Source organism: Equus caballus, chromosome 12 (assembly GCF_041296265.1).
Source record: "Equus caballus isolate H_3958 breed thoroughbred chromosome 12, TB-T2T, whole genome shotgun sequence".
NCBI classification, from domain to species: Eukaryota; Metazoa; Chordata; class Mammalia; order Perissodactyla; family Equidae; genus Equus; species Equus caballus.
Window position 1 is genome coordinate 13,814,270 of NC_091695.1, and position 27,397 is coordinate 13,841,666.

Consider the following 27,397-nt stretch of genomic DNA (forward strand, 5'->3'; position numbering starts at 1 on the left):
AAATTACTTGTGAAACGTTTGAATTGCGGTTTATCATAGACATTTCATTTTATACTTTAAAAATTTTCATAATATTAGAATTATAAGCATAAGGATTTTGTGTCTTGCATCCATACTTGTTTCAGCAGCATTATAATAAAATTTCATTTCAATGAACACAAGGTATATGTGAGAATTTTTTTCTTAAATAGTTCTATAAACTTTAGTTTTGAAATAATGATCTAATTATCTGCTTTATTTTACACATCAGTAAAATGAATCTCAGAGGATTAAAATTTTTCTAAGCATCATATTGAAACGTAGAGAGGCAGTTAAATAGGTAAAGAAAAAATCTCATATAAATTGATAGCAACTGTCAACATTTTGTCAAGCTTGTCAGCAAGGGGGAAGTCTTCATAAAAGCCAGATCAAGATTTCAGCGGTGGTCCTGACATGTATAGGAGAAAAAGTAGAAGATAGAGTTGGATGAGATTTTTAGACTAGATATAATGAAGGAATGTCTGGTTAAAATTTTTAAGCAAAATATATAGCTGGATGAGTGAATTCAACTTCTGCAAAGATGCTTTTAATTGCACTAAATTTCTTCAGAGAATTATTCAAATATTTTCCTCCCCAGAAGTTCTCTGAAGATTGTCAGATATCCTTCCCGAAATATGAGAAAATGTTTCTTCTTTGGAAACTTCTTTGATTGATGCAATCTTGAAAGATTTTTCACCAAAGAAACAGTTTTCTCATATTGTGATTTTGTAATAAATCATTATTTGGATATGCTACTTAGACATTTTTAGATTTGGAGTTGGATCATTTAGGTTTGCACTTGAGCTTGATATATATTCCAAACGCAAGCCCTGGCAGTAATATCACTATTCTACTCTCTCTCTCTCTCTCTCTCTCTCTCTCTCTCTCTCTCTCTCTCTCCCTTTATACATATATATATATATATATGGATGTATTCCAAAGTATGTTAGGGATGACATTTTGCAAACAGATCCCATAGTAACTTGCTCTTCAGAGCAAGATGCCATATAGACTGTGGGACTAGGATTTACAGATATATGATGTTCAGATTAGATCTGTGTGTTCTTTTTAATTGGGTACAATAATAGTGGCTCACAAATAGACAAAGACCCTCTAATATTTGGTGAAACATCTAGAGCTATAGGATACAAGGCCAGGTAATTCATTTCAGAGTAGAGTTTACAAATGTTATTGTTTCTATTTTCCTATGATCATTTTTTAATGACATTATTATCATTTATAACTTGAGGCCAAGTAATGAGGGCTTGATGACTCTCCCTGGTTTAGCCTTTCAGTACCTGCTGGATCACTCTTCTTTCAACACTTTTCAATGTGTTAAAGTTATTGACTTGCTGTTGAAGAAGTAAAATTCTTGACTACCTCAGGCTGGTACTCAGTAAACTCTAATTTTCCTGAAAGGATTCATAGACATTCTTTTCATAAGTGAAGTGTTGTCTTTAACCTTCAGTCATAGGCTTGTCATATCTAATTAAGTAAAATTTACCTTTAAATGAGGGGGCACTGACATAGTCAAAAATAAAAGCTTGATTTCTCCAATTATGTCCTGGCAGGAAGGACAGTGACTGACTTTGAGCCTACACAAATACCTATTTTGCCATCCAAACTAAGTGAACTTATCATATTACCTATAGAATCAAGACAGATTCAATCATTAATCCTACTACTTTCAAATATGATTTCATTGTTTACAGATGCATTGCATTTAAATGGAAAATTTAATGCAAATTCACTTATCAAAAGGTAGTTGTGACTTTTTAAACCTTAACCTATTGTAAAAATATTCCTCCTAGTTCTTCTATTTAAAGAATGTTCTTAAAGCTCCCTTAATGATTAAAAAATTGGCTTGGGTTACCTAGAAAACAAAATCGGAGGCAAAATTTGTGTGCTAACTCTCTATTCAGAAACATAATTCAGAGAAATAGATGTGAGGGAAAATGACAGTGAAACAGATGGAAGGAGATCCAATACAAAGGAAGGTGTTATAGAGCTAGTTACAAGTTCACATCAACCACAGCTTGTTGATTGGGTCTCAAAAGGTAGGTAAAAACAATTCTGCACATTGAAACCATTTATGGCAGCATTAAAGTGAAATGGAATTTACCTGCCTGTGTTTCTCCTGCATCTTGGAATTTCTTACTCAATATTCACCCCACACAGATAACTCCCATGGGTTTCTGGGTTGCATCATTTGGTTCTTTTAATGAGTCTCAGACTGAAGACCTCAGATCCCATAGCCTCATGGATTACCCAACTTTAGAAGTGGTGGGAGGACCCCTCAAAACTCCAGGCATGATCAGCTTTGCATACAGTGCCAAGTTTGTATTCTTGGAATTTCACCAGCAGACAGTGCACAGATTTGTGGAACAATGGCTCATAGTCAGTGGACTGATATGTGCTAGCTGGACATGCTAAAGTAGGTACTGTTACACCTTCTCGGGGCAAGAGAAAAACTCAATTACATGTTAATAAAATGCTGATTTTTCAAAGACAATCATAGATTTCCCAGGAAGCTTGAATGAAAAAGGGACATCATGAAATAAGCCAAAAGAAACAATGTGGTAATGAAAGAGTTTCTTACATTCGGAGAGGGAAGAGGTGATTCGTTGGCAAGGGAATAAACTAGTTTTAAGAGAGAAAAAAAAGAGACAAACATTATAAGAATATAAAACACTTTGACAATGAAGAAAGCTACTCATTAAAGCCAGTAAGAAGTACAGGAGGAAGATTTCCAGAAGATAATGAAACCCTATGTTTCTTAGTGGCTAACCTTTAAAAAATGTATGGGATTCAGCTGCTGTAAAATATATAGTGTAAAACAGCAATTGCATTGGCAAAAAAAACTGATAAATTTACAATTTGTTAATAAAAGTTATGATCATCAATGTTGAGAAAAATTAATTAATATAACATTATAATAATCCCCTTTGTAAAAGAACACCTTTTTTTGAGGACATGGACAGGGCTAATCAAGCCACAGCATGGCTTGATAAGCAATGCATAGGTCCACGCCTGGTATCCAAACCTGTGAACCCTGGGCAGCCGAAGCAGAGTGCACAAACATAACTGCTATGCCACCAGGCTGGCCCCAAGGATACGTTCTTAGTTGTTAAATCTTCTCAATTTCCTCTCTATGAGAATGTGTAACTCAGAGACTTCCATCACTAAACCTATGTTTTCTGTCAAATATTATTTTAGGATTATTTTAAACCTGAATTTAAATAGTAAGTGAAAAATATATTTGACTTTGAAAAAAGTAATTTATTTTGAGAGATTTATATTTTCATTAATTTTGTAGCAAAGCTAGTCGTGGTTTACTCCTTGATCATATATAGCTAATGTGAAACAAGTTACACTATAATAAGTCCAGCCTCCATTACTTATCAAGTAGGACAATAGAATCATCTCAGAGGCATATTGAACTTGTGAGGAATCAAATATATATCTTGAGGAAAATAGTGGGTAAAGAAGATAAAGGAGGAAATAATTTAAAACTTAGGGAAGGTTGTGCACTGACCAACATTACAACCAATATTAGAGTATGCATAGGATGTGAGATGCTATTTTCTTACCTTTTTATGATGAGATACCTCTAATGGTACATGTATCTTGCAGAGATGAGTGGTTGAATATGACCTTTATTATTTACTAGTTGTGTGATATTGGATAACTTTAACTGCACTCAATGTTCATCTCATATATTGACTTTGGAACCCAATGCATATAAGACGCAACTTTACATTTTAATAATAACAATATATGAAAAATACACAAATATATATAAAGATAAATATCTGAAAGTTCCTAGATTTTCTACATACTAAGTGTAACTAGTCAGGATGAGAAAACATAATGGAAACATACATTCTGAATAACAAAATAAATGAAATATCTAGGAATAGCAAGCTATACAAGAAGATTTCAATAAATTGATCCATAACATGCTTTTGGATGAGAGAACTGTTATAAAGATGTCAATTCCTACCAAATTAATTTACATGTATTACTGCAATCAAAATCCCAATAGAGTTATTTTTGGAATATGAATAAAACATTCTAAAGTACATCTGGAAGACAAACAAGCAATCATAAGTAATATATTTTTAGGGGGAAAAAAGAGTGGATTAGCTTTGCCAGAAAGTAAAACACAACAGAAAATAACAATAATATTGTTAATTTGTTTCTACTACTAGTGTAGTTTAGTAGAAAAAATAGATATGCCAGAGATAACGTAGAGAATATAAAATATGATGCTGATAAAGACGGCATTACAAAACCAGAAAGAATGGAAAAATTTTCCAATAATTGGTGCTAGATATTGGTGTTGGGTAGGAGAGGACTGAAGGAGGGAATAGAGAGAAACTGTTTTCCTGAGTGTATTTTTCTACATACAGGGGCTGCAATTAGAGTCACACTATGGGCTTCTCTCTCAAGCCCTCAGATTCTCCCTCCCAGAGTAGGAGAAAGGAGATACTTGATCAACTATTTTAGAAGAAATAAAGTGCACGTGGCTCAGGGGTCTCCTCTCCGTTTTGGATGTGCCTGCCTGCAGAGAGGCTGGGTGCAGTTTTGCTCTCTGTTCTGTGGTCCTTTAAAGAGGCAGTTCTTAGGGGATGCCCTTAGGGGATTCAGTGAGGGTCCAGCATGGCCCAAAATTGGGTATGTGAGACAGCTAAACCTAGGGGTGAAATATACTAGCAGAAAATTTGGCTGTTTATCTAAAATTACATGTTCTAATCAGGTTGAGTTAGAAATAAAGAAGACAATACCTGCTCTCCTCTCAAACAAGTTACTTTACTATAAAAACTATCTGTATTGTAAAAATAATGCTAAATAAAAAATAGATATAGTTACAAAATGTTGACTAATTTCAAGCTCCTAGGGCTATAAAGAGAAATCCTGGAGTTAGGAAAAAATCACTGGTCTATAATTCACAAATAAAAAAATGAGTTCCTTTTATTACCTGCTATCCAATATTTTTGAATACCTTTGTTTTATATAAAATAATTTAAAGATTTATGTTATGAAATAATTATAAAATGGGTTGACATAGGAGGTTTTAAAATAAAGATTTAAAAGTACAAAGGCATACACACTGTCAGTGTCTTTTGCCACCATACAACCTTTTTCAGCACTACAAAAACCAAGGGAAAAAAAGAGAATTTCAATAAGACATCTTAATTCGGAGAGCTTGTTTGTGATTTGACTATTTTTATATAAATCAGCTATTTATTTATAAGAAGAGACTTTATGAATAGCAAATTTAGCACATATTGAAGCTCTGTTAGAAAATTGGAAAATGAGTATGTGAATAAGCCTAAAATAATTGACCCAGTACTGTACTATGTTTTGTGATTTCTGGGTGTCTCAGCTGGCTAATTGGACCCAGAGTGTAATTTATTCTTGTCCACAGTCATAGCTATATTAAGGCAAAATATATTGAAGTAGAGAAATAATTTAAAAGTAGTATGTATCAGCAAAATGGTAGCATTTAACGTTCAAGTGGGTCACTCAACCATGAGAGTGACTCCTATAAGTGATGAGAAGCAAAGCTATATGAAAAGATATTCATATATTAATTCATTAAATATTTATTGAGCTGCTAATACATGCTTTTGGATGAGAGATCACTTTGCCTATTACTAGGAAATTAGCAGTGAAATAAATATGACAAGACACCTACTTCCTTGGAACTTAAAATTTACTGAGGAATGAGAACAAGGCAAGCACATAAGGAAAGTAGTATGAAAGAGGAAAACCGTTAATGGAAGCTGTTAGGCTTGGCTTTTACAAGTTCTGACTGATTCTCCCATTGGCAGGAGGGAATCAAAGAAAGGAAGTGTGATGTAAAGATGTCAATTCACATCAAAAGATCATTGATTTTCCTTTTCATTGCACCAAACTTTCCTTATTATATTTTTCATATCCATGTTTCTAAGGGTGTAGATAAGAAAATTGAGCATGGGGACGATAACTGTGTAGAAGAGTGTAAACACTTTATCTTCTGGTAAGGTTGTGGCAGGTCTAATGTAAATAAAGATGTTGGGTGCAAAAAACTGGATTACAGCTGTGACATGGGAACTGCAAGTGGAAAGTGCTTTGTGGAGAGTTTCTGCAGAACATGATTTCACATTATATAAGATCATAAAGTAGGAGGCCATCAAAACCGAGAAGATCACTAGCCACATCAGACTGGAAGTGGCAATGACTAAGAAACAGATCTTGTGTGTATCAGTGCAAGACAGTTTTGATAAAGGATATATGTCACAGAAATAGTGATCTATTTCACTGTGGCCACAGAAAGGTAAAAAAATACTAAGAAGAAACAAGCCAAGGAAATCCAGTAACCTCCCCACAAATGATGCAATGAGATTGAGATACACCTTTGCCTATTCATGATGATGGCATAGTCAAGTGGTTTTCAGATGGCCGTATAATGGTCATAGGCCATTCCTCTCATAATGATGACCTCGACCCACCCCCCCAAAGAATTGTGTGGTAAAAAACTGTTATGCAATTTTTGTAGGATATGACGTTCCTTTCTGCCAGTAAATTGGTCATGATTTGGGTGTCAAAGTGGAGATGTAGAAGAGGTCTGAGAGCGCAAGGTAATTAAGAAAGAAGTACACGGGTTCATTAATTAGCTGACTGCATGTAATAGAAATTATGATGACCAAATTTATGAGCCAAATCACTAGGTAACAAAGCAAGAAAAATAGAAAGCAGAGGATCCATACTTTCTTTTCTTACATAGACCCAAGAGAATAAAATCAGTAACATTATTCCTAATTTCCGTGGTCTGATGCTCAAGAAAGTTATCTAAAATTACAAAAGTAAAGAAAAAAATCATTGATGAGAAAATGAAAATCTAATATGTAAAGTGACACTAATGCGTTTTTTTAAGACCTCAGCCATTTTGAGATCCATTGACTCACTCATTCATTTAACAAAATACTTTTGAATATCTAGTCCCAATATTCTTCTAAGAACTGAGGATATAGTGATAAATTAGACAAAGTTCCAACTTTTGTGTAATTTAAATTCTTTTATGAGAAAGCAATAAAGTATACTCATCAAGAATAAAACATTGTAATTCAATTAGTGTTAAGTAGGGTGAACACACAATGTGTCATTTTAGGGTATAAAATGGAGATTACCATAGACATTACCTGAGGGATTGGGTCAAAGTGGTAGCATAGGCAAATGCTGAACTCATCTCCTCCTACAAACACAACCAAGTTACAACTCTTTTTGGAATAATTACCCCTGAGAGAGAACTGAAAAGTGGATAAAAAAACCCTCACAACCAGGAACAGTTCTGACTGAGGGAGAAATTCCTTTCTTGAGAGAAAAAAGTCACCTTTGTGAGTCATGGGGCTTCACAGTTGGCTGACCAGGAGCAATCCTAAGATATGCAGTCTTCCCAAGGAGGAGTGGGGAACCTGAGCAGGTGAGTATTTCCACTATGAAGCACTCAACACAACCGAGGCAAATCTCATAATATCTGGCTTTTCTGGCTATTACCTACAACAGGGAATAGCCCCAGAAAACCTATCAGACATAAGCAGAAAAAAGCAAGGTATTAAATGGCCCATGCACAAATACACGCATTTCAGAAAACAATGGAAAATCACCATAAAGAAAGGTGGACAGTCCTTTGCTGAAAAGAGCCTCACCTGATAGTCTCTAGTTGCATCTTGGTGAGAGGCAAGACTTCTCCAGGGACTGAGACATTGGTGGCAGACATTGTTGTAACCTAGTACACGTGGACTGACACACACCCTGACAGATGCCATTAGATTTCTTCCCCCAGCATGTTAGCCCAGGGTCTGCCACACCCACTAAAGTGCTGATATAATCCAGCTCAACCAGGGAAGGCAGCCCACACTAGGGACTGGCCCCACCCAACAGCAAGCCCTTGGGAAAATTTCTGGCCTGCATAGACTGAGTGCCTGGATCCTCTGCAGGCAGGTGAAGAATTCTGTCTCTGTGTGGCAGGGCATGTGTGAAAAGCAAGTGGAGATTGTGGGGCATCGGTGGAGTGTGTGGGTGTCTCTTCAGTAGGGTGATTGGGTCTGCTCCAGGGGGTTAGGAAATGTGCATGGGCTTGGATTATGTTGAAGATGAGTGTGGACCTGCAGGTCATGGGGCTTATCAGTGACAGAAGATCCGCATTTCTAAAACAGCCACATAGGGAATCAGTTCCACCTTCCAAAGACTGAAACAATTGGGTACCCCCCTGCCTGAGGCCAGTCCCCTTCAACTACAATCCTGAGAGCTGACAATCACCTTGCAGTCTTGAGGTCTACAGAAATTAAAAGCCCATGAGCCTTGCAACCAGCCCAGCTGGGGGCCTGTTCATTTAACAACAACAACAACAAAAAAAAAAACTGCAACAGGAATGTGCTATTAGACCTCACAGCTAATAGTGCTGGGGCTCCCCCCCAAACCTGACAAACTGATTCAAGTTTTCATAGAAGCCACATAGACCTGAGCCTACAACCAGCCAGTCAGGGGGACAGGCTAGACTCCATGGGCACCTGCATTAAGTGCAACCCTTCCACAACAGAAAGACACATGTAGCCCCCACAGGGATCACTCATGAAACATTTGGAACTGGTGACAAGAGGGAAGCACACTACTGGGCCTCAAAAAGTGTCTCCTACATAAGGTCACTTCTGCAAGATCAAGAAATGTAGTGGAACCACATAATACATAGATATAACCACAGAGAAAGAGGCAAAATTAGGAAGAACAGGAATACATTCCAAACAAGGCAACAGGACAAAACTCCAGAAAAATAATTAAATGAAAGAGAAATAAACAATCTCTCTGGGAAAGAGTTAAAAAAAAGTGATAAGGATGCTCCCTGATCTTGGGAGAAGAATGGGTGAGCACAGTGAGAACATGAACAAAGTATTGGAAAATATAAAAAAAAATCAGAAGTAAAGAATGCAATACTGGAAATGAAAATTCACTAGAGGGACTCAATAGCAGAGTAGATGATACAGGATAAGGAACCAGTGAGCTTGAAGAAAGATTAGAGGAAATCATCCAAGCTGAACAGATAAAATTAAAAAAGAATTCAAAAGAATGAGAAGACTCTAAGGGAACTCTGTGACAACATCAGGCACACTAACATTCATATTATAGGTGTCCCAAAAGGAGAAGAGAGAGAAAAATGGGCAGAGAATCTATTTGAAGAAATAATAGCTGACAATTTTCTTAACCTAAGGAAGGACAGAGACATCCAAGTAAAGGAAGCACAGAGAGCACCAAAGAAGATAAAACCAAAGAGGTCCAAATCAATAAAGATTATAATTAAAATATCCAAAATTAAAATCAAGAGAGAATCCTAAATGCTACATGAGAAAGGCAACAATTGACATACAAAGAAAACCCCATAAGAATATCAGCTGACTTCTTCACAGAAAATTTGTAGACTAGAGGAAGTGGCACAATATATTTAAAGTGCTGAAGGGAAAAAGCCTGCAGACATGAACAATCTACCCAGCAAGGTTATCATTCAGAATGGAAGTTGAGATAAACAGTTTGCCAGACAAGCAAAAATTAAAGGAGTTCATCACCAGGAAACAAGTTTTACCAGAAACTAAAGGGATATATTTAAGTGGGAAAGAGAACACCACAAATGGGAACAAGGAAATCATCAAAAAAGGGAATAAAATCACTGGTAAAGGCAAAAAATCCCCAGTAAGTTAGAAGATAAACCACCTATGAAGATACTACAAAGCTCAAAAGACAAAAGTACATAAAATTACCTATTGTCAATGATAAGAGGGTAATGGATACACACACAAAATAAGAGGTTAGATATGATATAAAAACATAACATCCGGGAGGAGGGGACTTATAGTGTAGAACTTTTACAAAAGAGCTCAAACTAAAGAGATCATCAACTCAATATAAATTGCTATATGGGTAGATTATTTATATATGAAACCCATGGTGATCACAAACCAGAAACCTATAATATATGCACAAATAATTAAGAGAAAGGAAGCCAAATACAATACTAAAGAAAACCATCAAACACCTAGGGAAGAGAGTAAGACAATAAGAAAGGAACAGAGAAGAACTAGTAAAACACACAGAAGAATGTACCAAAATGGCAATAAGTTCATATTTATCAATAGCTACTTTAAATGTCAATGAACTAAGGGCTCCAATCAAAAGGCATAGGGTGAACAATTGGATAAAAAAAAACAAGGCCCACATCTATGCTTCATGCAAGAGACACGCTTTGGACCTAAAGACACTCACAAACTGAAAGTGTAGGGATAGAAAAAGATACTCCATGCAAATAGCAAAGAAAATAAAGCTGAAGTAGCAATAGGTATATCAGACAAAATAGGCTTTAAAACAAAAACTATAACAAGAGAAAAAGAGGGGCACTACATGATGATGAAGGAAACAATCCAAAAAAGAGGATATAACACTTGTAAATATCTATAAACCTAACATAGGAGCAACTAAATATATAAAGCAGTTATTTTTTTATTTATTCTTTTGAGGAAGATTAGCCCTGAGCTAACACCTGCTGCCCATTCTCATTTTGCTGAGGAAGACTGGCCCTGAGCTAACATCTGTGCCCCCTTCCTCTACGTTATACATGAGACACTACCACAACAGGAATTGACAAGCGGTGCATAGGCCTGCACTCAGATAATGAACAGGCAAATCCTGGGCTGCTGAAGTGTAATGTGTGAACTGCTGTACCACCAGGCTGGGCCCTAGAGCAATTATTAAAAGACATAAAAGAAAAATAGACAGTAGCACAATAATAGTAGGGTACATTATCACTAGACTTACACCAAGGGATAGAACACTCAAACAAAAATCAATAAAGAAACATTGGCTTTAAATGACACATTAGACCAGAAGAGCTTAGTAGATATATATAGAACATTCCTAAAACCACAGAATACACATTCTTTTCAAATGCACATGGAATATTTTCTGGTATTTTTCAATATTGGGCCACAAAAAATGTCTCAATAAATTTAAGACTGAAAAGACACCAACCATCTTCTCTGACCACAAACGTATGAAACTAGAATCATCTACATGAAGAAAATCAGAAAAGCCACAAATATGTGGAGATTAAACAAAATGATATTTAACAATGATTGCCTCAATGAAGAAATCAAAGGAGAAATCAAAAGATGCCTAGACACAAATGAAATTACAACATGACAAAATCTATGGGATATGGCAAGAGGAGTTCTAAGAGAAATGTTTATAGCAAGACAGGCCGACTTCAACAGACAAAAAAAATTCCAAGTAAACAATCTAACAGTGCACCCAAAGGAACTGGAAAAAGAAGAAGAAATAAAGCCCAAAATCAATAGAAGGAAGGAAATAAAAATCAGAGCAGAAATAAATGAAATAATGACAAAAAAAAAAAAAACCCAGGAAAACAATCAATGAAAACAAGAGCTGGTTCTTTGAAAGATAAACAAAATTGACAAATCTTTATCTAGACTCAGCATGAAAAAAAGAGAGAAGGATCAAATAAATAAAATCAGAAAAGGAAGAGGAGAAATTAAAACAGACATGTCAGAAATACAAAAGATTATGAGAATACTTTAAAAAGCTATATGCCAACAAATTGGATAATCTAGATGAAGTGTATACGTTCTTAGAATCATAAAATCTTCCAAAACTGAAACAAGAAGAAATAGAGAATTTGAATAGATCAACTACCGGTAAGGAGATTGAAACAATGCTCAAAAACTTTGCCAAAACTAAAAGTGCATGACCATCAGCTTCCCTGGTGAATTCTACCAAACATTCAAAGAAGATGCAGTACCTATCTTTCTCAAACTCTTCCAAAAAACAGAAGAAGAGGAGAGGCTTTCTACCTCATTCTATGAAGGCAACATTACCCTGATACCAAATCAGACAAGGACAACACACACACAAAAACTACAGGCCAATATCACTGATGAATATTGATGCAAAAATCTTCAACATAATACTAGCAAATTGAATACAACAATACATTAAAAAGACCAAACAGCATGATCAAGTGGGATTTATTCCAGGGATGCAAGGATGATTCAGCACCTGCAAATCAATCAATGTGATACACCATATTAAAAAATGAAGAATAAAAATCACATGATCCTCTCAATAGACGCTGAAAAAGAAGTGACAAGATACAGCATCCATTTAAGATAAAACTCTCAATAAAATAGGTGTAGAAGGAATGTGCCTCAACATAATAAAGGCCATATATAAAAAACCCACAGCTAATAGCATTCTCAATGGAGAAAAATTGAAATCTATCCCTCTATGAACAGGAGGCAGACAAGGAGGCCCCTTTTCACCATTTTCATTTAACAAAGCATTGGAAGTCCTAGCCAGAGCAATCGGGAAAGAAAAAAAAAATAAGAGGGATCTAAATTGGAAAGGAAGAAGATAAACTGTTACTGTTTGCAGAGGGCATGATTTTATATATAGAAAACCCTAAATGAATCCACTAAAAAACTTCCAGAAATAATAAATGAATATGGTCAAGTTGCAGGATACAACATCAACGTACAAAAATCAGTTGTGTTTATATACACTAACAACAAAGTAGCAAAAAGAGAAATTAAGAATATAATCCCATTTACAATTGCAACAAAAAAATAAAATACCTAGGAAAAAACTTAAGCAAAGAGGTAAAAGATCTGTACAGCGAAAACTATAAAATGCTGTCAAAAGAAATTGAAGCATACACAAAGAAATGGAAAGATATTCCATGCTCTTGGATTGGAAGTATTAACACAGTTAAAATGTCCATACTTCCTAAAGCAATCTATAGATTCAACACAATCTCTATCAAAGTTCTGACAATCTTTTTCAGAGAAATAGAATAACAAATCTTAAAATGTATATGGAACAAGAAAAGACCCTGATTAGCCAAAGGAATCCTCAGACAAAAGAACAAAGCTGGAGGTTTCACACTCTCTGGTTTCAAAAATATGCTATAGTAAGTAAAGCTATAGGAAACAAAACAGCATGCTACTGGCAGAAAAACAAGCACTGATCGATGGGACAGAATCAAGAACCCAGAAATAAGGCCAAACATCTATGGACAGCCAATTTTTGACAAGGTATACAAGAACATACAATGGAGAAGGAAAGTCATCAATAAATAGTGTTGGGAAAATTGGACAGCCACATGCAGAAGAATGAGTGAAGACCACCATCTTATCCCAAACACAAAAATTAACTTAAAATGGATTAAAGATTTGAATGTAAGACCTGAAACCATTAAAATTCTAAGAGAATACATATGAAGTATGTTCTTTCACATTGGTCTTAGCAGCATACTTTTAAGTATTATGTCTCACCGTGCAAGGGAAAAATAGAATAAATAAACAAATGGGGCTACACCAAACTAAAAAGATTCTGCACAGCAAAGGAAACCATCAACAAATCAAAAAGACAACCTAACAATTGGGAGAAGATATTTGCAAATCTTATATCTGATAATCATATATCATACGAGAGATGATACATTTGGCATATGAGATCATACATCTCAATGCCAAAAATCTAACAACCCAGTTAAAAAATGGGCAAAAGACCTGAACAGACATTTCTCCAAAGAAGATATACAGATGGCCAACAGGCACATGAAAAGATGCCTGTTAATGATGTTGACATCATTAACCATCGAGGAAATGCAAATCAAAACTACAATGAGATATCACCTCACTCCCATCAGAATGACTATAACAATACAGGAAACAATAAGCGTTGGAGAGGATGTGGAGAGAAGGGAACACTCATACACTGCTGGTGGGAGTACAAACGGGTGCCGTCACTATGGAAAACTGTGTGGAGATTCCTCAGAAAATTAAAAATAGATCTACCATGCTATCCAGGTATTCCACTGCTGGGTATTTATCCAAAGAACCTGAAAACACAAATGCATAAATACATATGCACCCCTATGTTCACTGCAGCATTATTCACAATAGCCAAGACTTGGAAGCAACATAAGTGCCCATCAATGGATGAATGGATAAAGAAGATGTGGTATATACACACAATGGTATACTACTCAGCCATAAGAAATGAAGAAATCCTGCTATTTTTGACAACATGGATGGACCTTGAAGGTATTATGCTAAGCGAAATAAGTCAGAGGGAGAAAGTCAAATACCACATGATCTCACTCATAAGTAGAAAATATAAACAACAACAAACAAACACATAGAAAGAGAGATTGGATTGGTGCTTACCAGAGAGTAAGGGCGGAGGCATGAGAGTGAAAGGGGTGATTAGGCACATGTGTTTGGTGATGGATTCTAATCAGTCTTTGGATTGTGAACATGTTGTAATCTACACAGAAACTGAAATATATAACAATGCACACCTGAAATGTATATAACGTTATAAACCACCATTACTATAGTAAAAAGAATTTTAAAAAAGAATACGTTTAGCCTGAGATGACACAAAAATATAACAGAAAATGTTTTAAATTAGAAGGGAGTTCATCAATCTTATGCAACAAGAAGTCAGGGGGCAGGCGGTCCAAAGTAGGTATGACGGCTCAGTGATACCATGGCCAACCCAGATTCTTTCCTTTTGCTCCGCCCTGTCATTATCCACAGGTGGCTTTTGAATTCATGTTTACTAGCTCATGGTAAAATGGCTGCTCCGCCTCTAGCCTCATGACTGTGTGACAGGCAGTAAGAAAGGATAAGGGTAAAGGGACGCAATGGTCAGCCCCTCCAAAGACTTTCATTTACATCTCAGTAGAAATATGTCATGCCATTCCTAGCTACAGAGTAGGCTGAGGAATTTTGAGTATTTTACGTTTCCTGCCTCTCTGATAAACAAAGCTAAGGGAAAGTAGCCAGTTCACAGTGTCTGTCATAGATCTATTGATGGCTTTGGAGTAGAGGAATAATAGAATCGAATCTGTGCTTCTTGACAATTAATTTGGCTACGATATATAACTGGACTTGGAGATAATGGGTGGAAAAGAAAGAGGAGAATTCTAAGTCACAGAGAGATTAAGTGATGGATTCATAATCATATATTAGTAAATGGTAGAACTGGGATTTGCACCCAGGCTGGTGGCTACAAAGCTCTTTCAAGCCATCTCCTAAAGCTGACTCTAAGGATTTTATCTTCATGATTGAGAAGGGCCCTTAACAGAACTCTCTCTTACGTAGAGTCATGTGCACAAGCACCAAAATTAATAAGCTAATCATTCATTTATTCATCCAAACCTGGTTTAATTACAACTATTGGTCTTTCACAAAGAATCCTGAGAGAGTCTTTAATGAAGTGGAAATGATTAGAGTTCAGAGAAAGATGGAGATGGGTTCAAAGCCCAAGTGTTCCTCTTTCCAGTGCTATGATTTTGGGTTCACCATATAAATTCTTTGACCTTGATTATCCTTAAATATAAAATGAGAAGGATAATAACAATGACAGAGACATGTAAAAGAAGATAATGTGGGTATGGCAAAAATACAGTCTCATGGGTTACTTGGCCCAACCTGTATTCTCAAATTTCTTCTCCAAGAAATTACAACCAGGGTTGTTGTATGTTACCATTCTGGCTAATCAGACACAAGTGAAGTTGTCTATATTTTTAAGAACGTTTTTACATTTCTTATACAGATTCCTTCCTGTTTTCTTTCTTCCTGATGGTGGGTATGATAGTTGGAGCTGATGAAGCCATCCTGCCACAACTAGGAAAATGCCATAAGAATACCAGAGCTTCATCATGGATAACAATGAACAATTGGACCAGTATTAGCAGTTGTCAAGCCCTAGACCTCTCATTATGTGACAAAAATAAACTACTTGACAAAAAAAAAAAAAACCACTAAAGTAGAGGGTTCCTAATGATGGCAGAAAAGGGGTGGAGGGTGTGTGGGTGATTTATACAGTGCTCAGCATATAGTCAATGTGAAATAAATATTAACTAAAGAAAAATTTGAGAAGTAAACAATGTGCTATAATCTTGAAGGAATAATATGTCACTAGAAAAAACCTATCATCCTTTATGCAAGTAGTTCATGAAGAATCTGAACAAAAAATAATTTTTCTGAATTGACGTGTAGTCTTTCTGGACTTCTAAGAAGAAATTATATAGAAATTATTCCATGAAAAATTATATTTATTAAAATGTCTACTCTGATTTTTGTTACTTCTGTCCTTCTGCTGATTTTCCAATTTGTTTGTTCTTCTTTTTAGAGTACCTTTAGATGCACTGTTAGATTGTTTATTTGGGATTTTCTGTCTTTTTTGGGGTAAGCCTGAATTGCTATAAATTTCCCTCTTAGAACTGCTTTTGCTGTATCCCATAGATTTTGGCATGGTATATTTTCATTTTCACTTGTCTCCAGGAATTTCTTATTTCTCCTTTGATTTCTTCATTGACCCCATCATTATTCAGTAGCATTTTGTTTAATCTCCACATTTTTTGGCTTTTCTGGTTTTCTTCCTGTAGTTGATTTCTAGTTTCATACCTTTGTGATCAGAAAAGATGCATGTATTGTTTTGATCTTCTTCAGTTTGTAGACACTTGTTTTGTGGCCTAATATGTGATCAATCCTGCAGAATGTCCCATGTTCATTTGAAAAGAATGTGCATTCTGTGTTTTTTCAATGAAATATTCTATATATATCAACTAAGTCCATCTGGTCAAATGTGTCATTTAAGGCCAGTGTTTCATTATTGATTTTCTGTTTGGATGATGTATCCATTGGTGTAAGTGGAGTGTTAAAACCCCTACTATTATTGTGTCACTGTCTATTTCTCCTGTTATGTCTGTTAATAATTGCTTTATATATTTAGGTGCTCCTATGTTGGGTGCATAGATATTTACAAGTGTTATATTTTCTTGTTGAATTGTTCTCTTTATCATTGTGTACTGTCCTTCTTTGTCTCTTGTTACAGTTTTTGTTTTAGTCTATTATGTCTGATATACGTATTTCTACTGCCACTTTCTTTCTTTGCCATTTGTATAGAATATCCTTTTCCATCCTTCCACTTTCAGTTTGCGAGTGTCTTTAGGTCTGAAGTGTGTCTCTTATAGGCAGCATATAAATGGGTCTTGTTTTTTTATCCAATCAGCCATCTTATGCCTTTTAATTGGAGCATTTAGTTCATTGACATTTAATGTAGCTATTGATAAATATGTATTTATTGCCATTTTGTTACTTTGTTTTTTTCTCTGTGTTCTGTAGTTCTTCTCTGTTCCTTTCTTGTTTTCTTGCTCTCTTCCCTTGTGGTTTGATGGCTTTCTTTAATAATATGTTTGATTTCTTTTGTCTTACTTATTTGTTACTTATTACAGTTTCCTGATTTGTGATTATCATGAAGATCCTATATAATATTCTGTGTATATCAGTCTATATCATGTTGATAGACTCTTTTGCTTGATCTCTTTCTAAAAGCTCTACTATTCACTCCCTTCCTCCCACATTTTATGTTTTTGAAATAATATCTAATCTTTTCTTTTGTGTGTGTCTATCCATTACCCTCTTCTCCTTGAAATAAGTAATTTTAGTACTTTTGTATTTTAACCTTCATCTAATCTTCACAGGTGGTTGATCTGCTACCTTTACTATATTTTTACCTTTACCAATGATTTTATTGTCAGTTTTTTTAGGGTTTTTTGGATAATATTTTATCACTATTTGTGGTCATCACTTTCCTGCTTAAATAAGTCCCTTCAGCATTCCTTGTAGAACCTGTTTCTTCGTGATAAATTCCTGTAATTTTTGCTTGTCTTGGAAGCTCCTTATCTCTCCTTCAACTCTGAATGACAACCTTGATGGATAGAGTATTCTCGGCTGTATATTTTTTTCCTTTTAGCCTTTAATTACATAATGCCATTCTCTTCTTGCCTCTAGGGTCTCAGCTGAGAAATCAGCCGATAGTCTTATGGACTTTCCTTTGTATGCCACTTGCTGCTTTTCTCTTGCTGCTTTTAGGATTCTTTACATTTAATTTTGGAAATTTTAATTATAATGTGTCTTGCTGTGGGCCTCTTTGGGCTTATCTTGTTTGGAGCTCTCTGTGCTTCCTGTGCTTTGATGTCTGTTTCTTTCCATAGGTTAGGAAAATTTTTATCTATTATTTCTTCACATAAATTTTCTGCCCCTTTGTCTCTCTTCTCCTTCCAGGAAACCTATTATACAAATGTTAGTGCACTTGCTATTGTCCCAGAATTCTTTTAGACTTTTCTCATTCTGTCTAATTCTTTTTTTTTTTTTCTCTCTTCAGCTTGGATGATTTCCTCTAGTCTTTCACCTAGCTCATTAATCCTTTATTCTGTATCCTCTACTCTGCTATTGAGTCCATCTAGTGACTTTTTCATTTCCAGTATTGTATTCTTCATTTCTGATTGTTTATTTTTTTATATTTTCCAGTTCTTTGTTGGTGAGTTCACTGTGTTCATCCAGTCTTCTCCCAATATCTGTGAGCACCCTTATGAGATTTTGTTTGAACTCTTTGTCAGGTAGATTGCTAATTTCTGTTTCATTTAGTCCTTTTTCTGGGATTTTGCCCTGTTCCCTTGTTTGGAATGTATTCCTTTGTCTCTTCATTATGCCTCTATCTCTGTGCTTATTTCTACGTATTAGGTGAGTTGGCTATGTCTCCTGATCTTCGAGAAGTGGCCTTATGTAACAGATGCATTACCTCTCATCACCAGTCCAAAAGACCCAGGAGTGACCCCTTTGTGGGCTACTTGTGTCCTTCTGCTGTGGCAACATTGCCTTTAAGGCAGATACCCAGGGAGTCTAGTCTTTCCTTCCATGGCCAGCTGTTTGTAAATCTAGTTTGGGGAGCCTCAGTACTGTTGGCTACAAGGTCTAAAAACACACTCCTGCTGCAGTTTTCCTACTAATTGGGTAGGTACCCAGTGTAGCTGGTTGGTTGGCTCAGGGGTTTACACTTGCTATAGGCCTCAGGCCTATTAGGCTGTTTTCAGATCTCTTAGGAGTGCAGTTGAGTAGGGCTGGTCCTAGGCATAGGAGCACTTAATTTGTTCAGGCTTTAGATGGTGGGGCTGATCCTTTTTATGGCTATTTGTGAAGCACAGGTCTTCGGCCACTGATAAGCCTCACCCATCATAGGACTTCACACACCATCAATACTGTCCTGGTCTGTGCACACTTTCCAATACTCTGGAGTGTACTCTGGTGCCCCGCTGCAGAGGCCACTACCTCTCCACCAATGCCCCCCACAGTTTACCTGGTCGTCATACAGGCCCTGCCCCACAGAAGCAGACACATTGCCTGCCTGTAGAGGATCAAGGAACCCCATCAATGCAGGCTGACAAGTAACCAAAGGGCTTACTTTTGGGCAGGGCCTGTCCCTAGGGCCGGCTGACTGCCCTGGCTAAACTGGATTAAATCTGATCTCTAGTGGGTTTGGCAGACCCCTGGGCTAACATGCCAGGGGAAGAACCTCAACGGCATCCACTGGTGTCTGTGTGAGCACAGCTGGACCAGGTCAGAACAATGACCCCCACCAATGTCTCAGTCTCCAGAGAGGTTCCTCCTCTCACCAAGATGCCCACACAGCCCACCAGGTGATTCTATTTTCACCAAAGGACTGTCAGCCCTCTCTCTGGTGATTTTAGGTTGCCAAGATGGGTGAGTTTGTGCATGGCCCCTTTAAGACTTGGCTTATTTTGGCTTTCATCAAATAGCTTTTCTGCGAGTAACCACACTGCAATTAATAGCCAGTGACAGCAGATGGTAAGGCTGTCATCTCAGTTGTGCTGAGTCTGAAGGATGCTTATAGCAGTATCAAATCCCGGTCTGGAATTCACTCCTCCAGGCAGGACTGTAGACCTTAGGGTGGCTCCCAACTGGATAGCTGAGAAACAACGCTGCTCCCAAAGATGGCTTTATTTCTCTCCAGCAGGAAATTCTGCCTCTCCCACCTTAGTCAAGACTGTCACTTGTGGGGAATCTTTTTATCCAGCTTTTCAGTTTTCTATCCAGGGTAATTTTTCCAAAAATAGTTGTAACCTGGTTATGCCCATGGGAGGAAATGAGTTCACAGTCTGCTTATGCTGACATCTTGATGAGATCTGATTACTCTAGCTTTATACTAAGTTTTGAACTTAAGTGTGAGTCCTCAAACTTTGATTTATTTTTCAGGAAGGTTAACTCTGAGGTAACATCTGTGCATGTTGATAGCTTTTTAAATTTTTTTGTTTCTGTTTTTTACTTCTCAGGTATTACAAATACTGGCATTATGAAGAATTTTGCTATATTGTTTGGTGAACATAAATATTTCTGTGAGGTATAGACCTGGGTAAATTTCGGCGTAGTAAGTTATGCATGTGCTCATCTATTTTAAATATTACAAAACTAGGTACAAATCTAAATATCTTTAAAGCAAGTTCATTCAGCTATAATAATATGACAGTATATTTTAAGTAAAATAAAATTACTAAATATAAAGATGATTATTTCATAATGATATAGAATGCTACTAAGAAGAGATTACAATTCAAATATCCTTACACTTGATAATAGACATTCAAAGTAGGTAAAGGAAAACTCCAGAGCTATAAGAAACAATAGATAAGTTCTTTATCACCATGTAAGACTTTGACATACTTCTCCAATTGATTAATAAGCAAGTATTGTAATGTCTAAGGACATAGAAGTCCTGAATGACATGATTGACGTATTTGACCTAATTAACTTTTACAGAAAATTAGCAACAAAAACAGCATGTACATGTTTTTTAGTACACATAAAAAATTTACCACAATTGATCATTTGCTGAATCATAAAGCAAATCACAGCAAAGGTCAAAGGATTCAAATCATTCAGAATATTTTCTGTGACAATGAAATTAATTTAGGAATCACTAACTTATTCTTTAACTTTGACTTGACTGAATCTCTTTGCTTATGAATTCCTCATGTATATAGAACCGTGTTGAATTTAGCTTTGTCATTAAATCTGCTAATATAATCAATATGTTCTGTTTTGGTTCTGCAATATTTGATCATGTATATGATATTTTAAAGCATACATGTGTGCATATGCATGTGAATATGTGATACTCACATGTCTATATATAACTAGATAAATGACTTTTCACCACTTAGTTTGTCTTCTTGCTCTGCTTTTAGGAAGGTTTGTATTTTTGTAAGGATGTTCATCTTTATACTAATATCTGTATATATTATTATTCCCCTTTTTATTTGTGTATTTACTTATTATAAACGTATTGAAATGAACTGTTAATGCTCTTTATTACTCAAACTGTGTGATCATGTAAGTTACCAAGGGCCAACACAATACTCTCAGTTTAACACTAATAAATGGGAAAACAAGATAAAAATAAAAGTTGAGTTGAAGCTTGAACTGGGTCAATAATTTATCACCTTTGCAGATGTATTACGTTATCCCTGGAGGGAATGGGGGAGGAATAAATGATCTTCAATGTATATTCAGACTATGAACATCTTATTTTCTATTTCTTTCTCTGTTACTGTCTGCAAAGCAATTAAGACTGAAATTCTACTGTCTTGATTTAAAATATGATGTCAGTCTGCCATCTAGTGGTTACCCTATTTGTATCACTTGTAAGGGAAAGACAACTTCATGCTCTGCTACCATTTTCCAAAGGGTTTTGTACTACTGAAACTTATGAAAAAAATTCTACCAATTCCTATACAATTTGGTTGAGAGTGAGACCACAAATAGATGAGAGCTTAATTGGAAGTGTTGGGGGTAGGTAAAACCAATATGTATTTTGCGTTATGTCAAATTAGAATAAACTTGAAAAAAATTGCCTCTTATGTAATAAGAAATAATACTAAAATGAGATGTAAGAGATTTATTATCAGGTTTACATTAACTCTTTAATATTTTCTGAAATATGCGCCAGATTTGAGACTCAGCTTACATCAAAGAAATATGAAGACAGTTGCCTATAATCACCTTAATTATGAGTTATCCCAGACACAGAGCACTACTCACGGGCATATACTTTATACTCTGCATTCTCAGAGGTATATATATATCTATATATCTATCTACATCTATACCCATGTCTATATCTATATCTATAACTATATATCTCTTTCTCCAGCTATATATGTATGTATCATACTGGATTTGGGAGGCTATTTAGAATTGAATTTCTCACTTCTTATTGTATGGTATCCTTATGTACTTATATATGCTTGCATGAACGGTCTTCTCAGTTACAGGCAAGAATTAATAAATCTTACATTGAACCAAATGCTTATTAGTTAGGAAGGTTAGAGTATGCTACTTAATCACTATAATAGATTTCATTGAGAGGGTAGTTAAACCAATCTGTTAGATAGGTATAACTTCTCAGATTTGAGAAAGATAGAAATAATTTAAAAACAAGGGGTATTTTGAGAACATGAAAAATGAAGTGATCTCAGAGCTCTCTACTAATATAAGGATTAGTCGCAGAATATGGGAAATGCAGAGAGACATCGTGGAGTTTTAGTGTTTTGTCTACATTCCTCCTCAAGAGCCACCTCTTTCCTTTTACTTACATCAAAGTTTTTATCTTTATAGCCACTTCTTATATCCTATAAGTGAAATTGAGCAACACAGGGATGCTAAAAGTCATTCATACTATTCTATTTTTGGACACTATGGAGAGAAAGTTTTGTTTTTAATTCTGAAATTGGTTTTCCTTTGGATTTTAATCTAGTGGAATTAATTCTCTCAAGAAGACACAGAAAACAAGACCAGCCATTCTTTCACATTTTAGCTTTGAAATATTTGAAGACATTGGTCAGAGTCTCCTTTGTTGTTGTTATGTATTCCAGATATCTTCAGGACCTTGAGTGACTAATTAGATGCTCTAGTTACATATATACTTCTTGCTGTTAATTACTTGATATTGCAGGGTACCTATACAACTATTAATAGTTATTGGGAACCACTGGCTTACACAACGAGATGCTATCCAAAACATAATGTTCCCTTCCAAAATAAATGAAAGTGGGACTTACCTCTTTCTGTTTACATAATCTATTTATGCAGTCAAATTGACTTCCTTGATTATAATATTAAAACTGAATCAATTTCTTTCACAATACCTATGGCTTTCTATACCCACAAACTCTTCATTATTCCATCCTTGTCCTGTTGCCAAAAGCCCTATTACAGTGTTCAACAACATACACTGATCCCAACTACATTTTGTACACAATTTGGCTCCTTGATCTTCCAGGCTTATCTCATACTACTACCTGCATAAACTCTACTTCTAATTGATAGGAACATAAACATCCAAATTTCTACAATGGCGCAGACTATCTTCTGCTTAAAAAGTCTTTTGTTTTTCTTTCTTGTCCCTACAATCCCATCTTAATTTATAGTTCAGCCCAAAGTTCAAAACCTTATTGTGATTCTGCCAATCAGAAAAAATCTTGGATGTTATTCAATTGTCTGAAGAGCAACCTTAATATACCTGACAAAAGTTTAAAGTAAAAAAAAAAGTTAGTAAAACAAAGACCCTTTGTGCATAAGGCCCATGCAAAAAGTGCAGTATATTTTTAAACAAATTATTACTTTTTACACTATAGTATAATTACCTTAAAATAATCACATTACTATAAATCACAATTTGGAAAGAGGCCAGGTCCATGTATCACTACTCAGAGGACATCTTCCCACTAATCTGGAAGTAATTTTGGACCTTGCACAATCAAGAAATAAATTTCTATTGCATGGGATGAGAAACTATGGCTCACAAACCAAATCTGGCCCACTGCCTTTTTATAAATAAAATATACAAAATATAAATATAAAATATGTATTTTATTGGAACAAGCCTATTGATTTATGTATTCCTATGGCTGCATCTGTGCTACAACATGTAGAACTGAATAGTTGGGATTCAGACTATATGACCCATAAAGCCTAAGACACTTACTATGTGGCTCTTTACAGAAAAAGTTTGCTGACATATGTTCTATTAAATCAAGTCACTGAGATTGAGATGTTTAAATCTTAAGATGTGGCAGCTTCTTAAATAATGCATTATCCTTCCTATAAATGCATTTTATAAACTGAAAAATAAAATATCCACTTTTTAAAAATTCTAACAGTTAATATAAGAATTGAATAGCATTTTTATCATATTTGGAAGAGTAATGCAAATTGTATTATCTTAAGAAAATTAATGGTTTTTATAGAAAATGAAGCTTATAACACAAAGTTAAAGAAATGATAATACATAATTTATCTATAATATGATACTTAGAATATGTTTTACATCCAGATACACACTGATAAATATATATCGATATATAGAGAGAAAACCAGAAATGCAAAAATGATTAAGAATAGTTGTCCCTGGACTGTTGCTCAATAGCTGATTCTTCTTCTGTGCATTTATGTACTTTATTGGTGTTTAAAGACAAAATATTTTTTTCTAGTTCAACATTTTTAATAGATCAATGGATTAAAGTTCATAATGAAATTATTCCCTGAGATTTAGAAGTAATTATATGCAAAGAAAATATGACATTGTTCACTACCTCATCTAATTGCTCTATCTCTGGTCTCCAAGGCAAGATTTCAGTGAGGTTCTCCAGGGTTAACATCCCTAAGGTCCTGGTGGCATACATGTGTGACACAGTTTGATGTTAAGATTCAGCTTTCTGGTCTCCTTTTCACTCTGAGATCTCTGAGTTTATTTGGGATAGATTAGAGGAAAATTCATTTCCCTGAAACATTCATTGTAATATACTGTCGACTTCTGTTACTAGTTTTTTCATGTTTGTTATTCTATTAAATAAAATTGAATTCTCATCCAGAACATTCCTGGATACCATTAATCTTAGTAAAGATGCATTACTAAATGAATAAGTCAAATTATTTGGTATACTTGTGAGTTAATTCAATTCTTATTTTATTTAGCTTTAAAGGAAAATAATGTGTTCAAATAACATTTGGAGGAGGCAAACATCTGTGTAAATCTAACTTCCATGATAGCCTGTTAGTTCAGCCACCTAGAAGTAGTATCTGATTCCTTGAGTCTTTGCAGGACTCAAGATGTATCTCAGTGCATTGTGAGTTTACAGTGTGATGCTGATATTACAGGAAAGTTTAACTTCCTTAGTACTATTATGAACTTTTGCTACAATACATGTATGTTATATGCCTAGAGTTCACTCATTGACGTACTCATATATTCATTTATTTCATAAATGTTACAGCGTACTTACTCTGTTCTAGTGTCCCATCTTTTCTTTCATGAACTTTATTTTACTGTGGAACACACAATGTTAAAATATTAAATGATAAAAAATAAGTACAATAGGTATCATGTTACAGATGTGGATAAAATTGGCATTTTTGATGTTTTATAATTATTGATAAAGGATAGTTAAAAGTATGACCATGGTAAATGAGACAAGTGGAGGTAAAATTATTGGAAGGTCAAGTAACTAAGAAAACAGGGCATTGAAAGGATTACCTTTATGTCTATTGAAACCAATTCAGTGAAAGAAAATCCCTAACCAAATAAAAACAAAATATTATAACTCAGAAGCAGCGGCCATCTTTGGAGGTGGTGACATACACTGCAATGACCTTCGAGTGATGATAGTATAGAAAAAGCCTCCAAGGTAATAAAAATAGTCTGGACATATTATAATTAAGCTTATTTCTACCACAAATCTCTCTAAACACCTGATATTACAATACACCAAGAAAAGATAACAGATTTTTACAATTTTCAATAACTAGGTAAATGTGGTTGATCAAGTGCTTTATTCTTCCACAGAAAATATTTAAAACATAGGGGGAGAAATGTATGACTGAGTATTGGGAGGTTACTGGAAGGGGAAACACAGAAATACTTATAGCTACAATAGTAGAAAAAGTTGTAATGACTATTTTGCTGGGACATTACTTATTTTTTGAATTCTCAGTTCTCATAGTTAAACGAGTTAGGGAGGGAAAAAAATTGCAGAAACTTATGATATGTATTTCTCCCAAGAGAAGAATTTTAACTAAACTCAGATTCATGCAAAAACTAGACCAGTCTTCTCATGAAGACACGAGTCCAATCACTTGAAATATAACAAGGCCAACTCTATTCTTGTTCTTCCTCTCTCAGCTTCATTCTTTTATTATTGCATTTGCACAGATTTAATAACTACTCTATAATTGTGATATTACTAAATTCTAGCTTTTGAAATAATGTAACAGTTAAATCTAAGTATTTTCAAGAACCTTATTTACAGATAATCACTAAGTCTCTCAACATTTCCTCATTTTACCCTGCCATATCCAAATTTTGTTTCTCATTTCTGTGAATCAACTTTCCTATTTTGTCCAAGGAACCCAGAAAACTACAGTGAAAAAGTCACTTTCATTCTCTCAGTTTCTTTAGAATATCCAGAACTCCATGTGCCCTGTTCCTGTTATTCTTAACCATCCAAAGTCACTGTGCTGGGGAACCTGGGCATGATCATGGTTATCAAGACCAATCCCAAACTCCACAACCCCACGTAGCTTTTTCTCAGCCACTTATCCTTTGTTGATTTCTGTTACTCTACCATGGTTACACCCAAACTACTAGAAAACTTGGTTGTGGAAGACAGAACCATCTCCTTCACAGGATGCATCATGCAGTTCTTCTTTGCATGCATATTGTGGTAACAGAAACATTCGTGTTGGCAGTGATGGCATATGACCGATTTGTGGCAGTTTGTAACCCTCTTCTCTACACAGTTGTAATGTCCCAGGAACTTTCTTTTTTGTTGGTGGCTGCATCATATTCTTGAGGTACAGTCTTTTCCCTGATCCTTACCAACTTTCTATCAGAATTATCATTCATAGCAACTAATACCATAAATAACTTTGTGAGTATGCTGCCTTTACCTCTGAGTCTTACTCTGACCCTTACATTAGTCAAAAGATTATTTAGTCTCTAACATATTTAACGAAATAAGCAGCCTGATGATCATTCTTTCTTCCTAAGTTTTAATTTTTATCTCTGTCAGGAAGATGTCTTCAACTTAGGGGCACCACAAAGCCTTCTCCACATGTGCCTCCTACCTGACTGCTATTACTTTTTTCCATGGGAACATCCTATTCTCTACTATGTTCCTAATTCCAAAAGTTCACAGCTCATGGTCAAGGTGCCTTCTGTCTTTTACATGGCATTCACCATCATGCTGAATCCACTGATCTACTGCCTCAGGAAAAAATACATGAAGGAAATTGTCAGGAGGTTAATTAATACCAAATTATAATGGCATTAATATAAGATGGTAACATTTACTTCTTCATTTTCAAGAGTGTTGTGGAAAATTGTCCAAGTGGTGTCACGTTTT

At 35.3% G+C, this 27,397-nt stretch overlaps 2 protein-coding genes and 1 pseudogene across 5 annotated transcripts in view; 1 reads left to right on the forward strand and 2 right to left on the reverse strand.

Moving 5' to 3' along the window:
* Window positions 1-27,397, reverse strand: part of LOC138916614 (ubiquitin carboxyl-terminal hydrolase 25-like) — a 176,060-nt gene that overhangs the window by 26,060 nt on the left and 122,603 nt on the right. The gene's annotated exons all lie outside the window — the stretch shown is intronic.
* Window positions 5,910-7,783, reverse strand: LOC138916919 (olfactory receptor 4P4-like; annotated as a pseudogene).
* LOC138916920 (olfactory receptor 5D13-like) overlaps window positions 9,568-27,397 on the forward strand; it is a 36,923-nt gene continuing 19,093 nt past the window's right edge. The window contains exon 1 of the mRNA XM_070230528.1: window positions 9,568-9,747. Coding sequence (XP_070086629.1) covers window positions 9,568-9,747 — 180 coding nt within the window. The remainder of the gene's footprint in view (window positions 9,748-27,397) is intronic.